Source organism: Apium graveolens, chromosome 7, assembly GCF_009905375.1.
Source record: "Apium graveolens cultivar Ventura chromosome 7, ASM990537v1, whole genome shotgun sequence".
Taxonomy (NCBI): Eukaryota; Viridiplantae; Streptophyta; class Magnoliopsida; order Apiales; family Apiaceae; genus Apium; species Apium graveolens.
The window spans coordinates 271,052,725-271,056,632 of record NC_133653.1 but is presented as its reverse complement, the minus strand read 5'-3'; the positions used below and the strand labels follow the sequence as shown (position 1 = coordinate 271,056,632).

Here is a 3,908-nt window from a genome sequence, read left to right as displayed (position 1 = left end):
GATCTTTCCAAAGAAATCAAGAACACAAAGTTAGGTTTTGAAGTTTCTAAAAGTCCGATTTAAAGAACTGTAAAAATGAGGGTCTTACCATGATTATTTGGACGAGACTTGTGAACAAGAGTTGTAGGCCATCTCAATACCTTTCCAATGAGCTATAGAACACAATATTTGAGTGAGAAATGAAGGAGATACAACAGTTTTAGTGTTCTGGTTCTGTTTTGGCCGAGAGCATGAAGAACAATGCCTTGGTTTCTTTTTGATTTTGATGAAAAATGATTTGCTTGGCTTGGTTGGTTTGATTTTTGTGTTTGTTTTAGTAAATTACCTAGTTGCCCTTGATTTTGTGTGGTTAAAAAGCCACAACATCTCCTTCCTTCCCATGTCATGCTTGTGTCATCCTCATGATGTCATCCTCCCCTCCTTGTCCTCTTCTCATTGGTTGGGTGACATCATCCTCTCTAATCCCTTTGATTAACTTCCTAATTGTTTGCCTAATGACAGCTGATCTGTTATACTGTTCGCTTAACTTTCATTTTCGTTTATCGTTTGAGGGATCATACCCGGGATCTTATTACTTAGGTTCCCTTAACCTTTCTCAATACATTATATTCCTTTTTATGATCCTCTATTATAATCCTTTAATTTAAATCCTTTTATCCTGTTACCTTATACTCAATTCTTTCCGTATCTATTGGATTTCCGGAAAAATCAAAGTGTTCGGATTTGGATTCTGACGATCTTTACATACACTTATATCCCATATAAAGTACTAATAAAATCTCAGAATATCCATATCAGAACCCCTACATAGTGTGGCATGAAAAGTTTTCTCATTCAGCAAAAACACTATTCATAAGGGTTTCAAAAATTTCCAAAAATTGGGGTTATTACAGTACCGATTTATGATTTATCGGACGATTTTTAAAAAATTATATAATTTAAAAACAGTTTATCGAAAATCTATCAAATCCAATAAATATTTTTGACCAATTATTGAGTGATTTATGGTCGATTTTTAAAAATTGACCGATTTGTATAAGAGAGTCTTTCACCCAACTTTCACTTCACAAACACCTTAAACCCTAAACCCCCAGTTCATTAAACCCTAAACCCCCAAATGAAATTCCCACTAACCCATCTCTCCAAACCCTCAAATCTCTCCCACCAAACCCGTTCAATCTTCGATTCAACCTCTTCTATCAAATGGGTTCGTGACAGAGCCTTAGATCATGCTGTAGAAAAAGAAAGATACCTAAACCCTTAATAAACCTCAAGAACTTCATTCTTCAAGAGCAGGGACATCTGGGTCGCTGACGAGTCCCCGTGTCAGGTTCTCGGACACACATATCCCGTATCGGACACACGGATTCTTCCACGATACTAATATGAAATTTTATCTTTAGAAATTGTAGTTAAAATCTATTTTAGCAAACAACATTTACAAAATTAAGTATCCATGTCTATTACTTACTACATAAGTATTGATTATCGTATTCATTTTTGCATAAACTAGAAGATTTTACTTAAATTTTTTTGTTTTAGATTAATAAATGATGCATTTGATTCATTTTTCAAGCAATTTCTGGTTTTCTTAGTAAGTTTTATTATGTTTAACATGAAATATATTCGATTTTTTTGTTTATTTTTCCCGTGTCCCCCCGCACCCTTATCCCCATTTTTTTATATTTGTCAAATTCCCGTATCCCCGCACTACGTACTCGCACTCCCGCACCCGTTTCCTTGCTTCCTAGTCAAGAACCCTCTAAAACCTCTCTAATCTCTCTCATTCATCAAAACAAATATGCCCTTCAACTCCCTTTTTGCCCCATTGAGTTTATTCGCAAGTACCCTTCTGTTTTCGACGAGTTTCTCCCTGGTAAACCCGCAATTTAGGATTACTGAAGAGGTGGTTGCGTTGAGTGAGGAAAAGGGGAATGTGTTTAGGAATGGATTGTATAAGAAAGATTTGGCTGATAGGCTTTTGAGGTTGTTGATGGTGGGGAGGATTAGTAAAATTCTGTTGCGTATTGTTGATTGTTTGAAATGGGATTTGGGTTTGCCTAATAATTATGTTGATAGTGTTGTTCCCGAGTTTCCAGATTATTTTTGTGTTAGGAAAGTTAATGGGGTTGTGTTTCTTGAATTGGTTTGTTGGAGTGAGGAGTTGGCTGTTTCGGTGATGGAAAAAAAGGCGAGGAGTGGACGAGAAGGGTATAGTAAGGGAATGTCGGTTGCGTTTGATTTGAAGTATTTGAGAGGGTTTGAGGTTGATAAGAAGTTTAAGAAGTGGGTTGAGGATTGGCAGAAGATGCCGTATTTTTCACCGTATGAGAGTAGGGTGAGTTTTGAGGGTAAAAGGGAGGAATTTGATGGGTGGTCGGGGTTTTGCATGAGGTGCTTAGTTGTTTGTTCTGAATAATACTGAGAAGGATAATATTCTTTTGCTTGGGGATTATTTGGGGGTTAGGTCGAGGTTTGAAGGCTTTGCTTCAGCATCTGGGGATTTTATATATTTAGAGTAAGCTTCGTACTCATACGCAGGGGCGGATCCAGGATTTAAATTCCAGGGGGACACCGACCATATTTTGTGAATATACCTTTATATTTTCAATTTTCGGGGGCATTTCATATATTTTCAAAAAAACTAATGGTAAAAAAACATAAAATTATATTTTAGGGGGACACGTGTTGTTGTGCAAGACATGCATGTACTATAATAAGACTAAGTCAAATTGACAACACTAAGTAAGTTGTATTGTAATCTATGTTTGTATTGTGTATTGTAACACTTAAGGCTGTAAAAATGTAAATAGATTAGACTGAAGTATTTTTCTGTAAACAATTCAAGACTAAGAATAAACTATGGAAGAAGATCATGAAGATCATGCCTCAGAGTAAGTATGAAGAAGCTTGGATTTGAATAAATATGTTTTGGGAAAAATATTCTAAGTCAAGAAATCTACAAGTCACATATTATGTGTTATAGAGAAGTCATTCGAGAACTCCAGAATGACTTATCGAGAAGTCAAGAAAAGCTACTAGAGAACTCAGAGATATCGACAAGCCAAATTGAAGGCATGAAGAATAGAGATATCTATAAGTCATTTCTTCACTAGAGAACTCTTAGATATCGACAAGTAAGAATATCACTAGAGATCTCTGAGATATCGATAAGTCAATTTGTCACTAGAGAACTCAGAGACATCGATAAGCCAGAGTGAAGACACGAAGATGAGAGATCTCGATAAGCTAAATTCTCTTATAGAGAACTCAGAGACCTCGATAAATCAAACAACTATAGATTTATTAGAGATCTCGATAAGTCATTATACTTATCGAGATGTCGAGTTCTCTACATGACTAACTGGAGATCTCGATGTAAAAGCTCAAGTACAAAATGCAGATCAGTTTAATATCCAAGATTATCAATCAAAAAACAAATCAATCACTGATTTGAAAAGTCTACAAAAGCAGCTTGAAGAGTACAAGATCAAAGGCCAAGATTAACTAGCAAAGTAAAGTCACAGGCAAGCAAGATTAGCAAAGATACACTAAGCCAAAAATAGAAAGATTTGGTTATCCAAATGTAGGGTTTAGTACATGCTGTTGCATGCTGTGTAAAAACCAGTGTTTTACTATTCTATAAAGTAAACACTGGATGCTTTGTTTTACAAGTAGGAAAATAATTTCAGATCAGAAAATCTTGTATTCTCTCAAGGAAGAAGCTAAGCTCTTTAACAACAAAGAGCCTGGAAATTTTGTAGCAAAACATTCTTAATTTTAATATAAAATTGAGTTTTGAAAGATTTATGTTCACTATTCTTACTTGTTTAAATTCAGTATTAACACATTTCACTGCAAGATTTTAATCTACTTTGTTCATCACCATAAATATTTCAAGAAAAGCA

General features: G+C 35.1%; 1 protein-coding gene across 1 annotated transcript; it reads left to right on the top strand.

The window, feature by feature from the left end:
• The first annotated feature begins 1,801 nt into the window (after positions 1-1,801).
• On the top strand, positions 1,802-2,419 carry LOC141674966 (protein WHAT'S THIS FACTOR 9, mitochondrial-like). The gene has a single exon (XM_074481666.1). The coding sequence runs from the start codon at positions 1,802-1,804 to the stop codon at positions 2,417-2,419; it is 618 nt and encodes a 205-aa protein (XP_074337767.1).
• The last annotated feature ends 1,489 nt before the right edge of the window (positions 2,420-3,908 follow it).

Bases quoted from the DNA above. Each gene is read 5' to 3' on its own strand.
- LOC141674966 (XM_074481666.1), top strand. From the start codon at position 1,802: ATGCCCTTCAACTCCCTTTTTGCCCCATTGAGTTTATTCGCAAGTACC.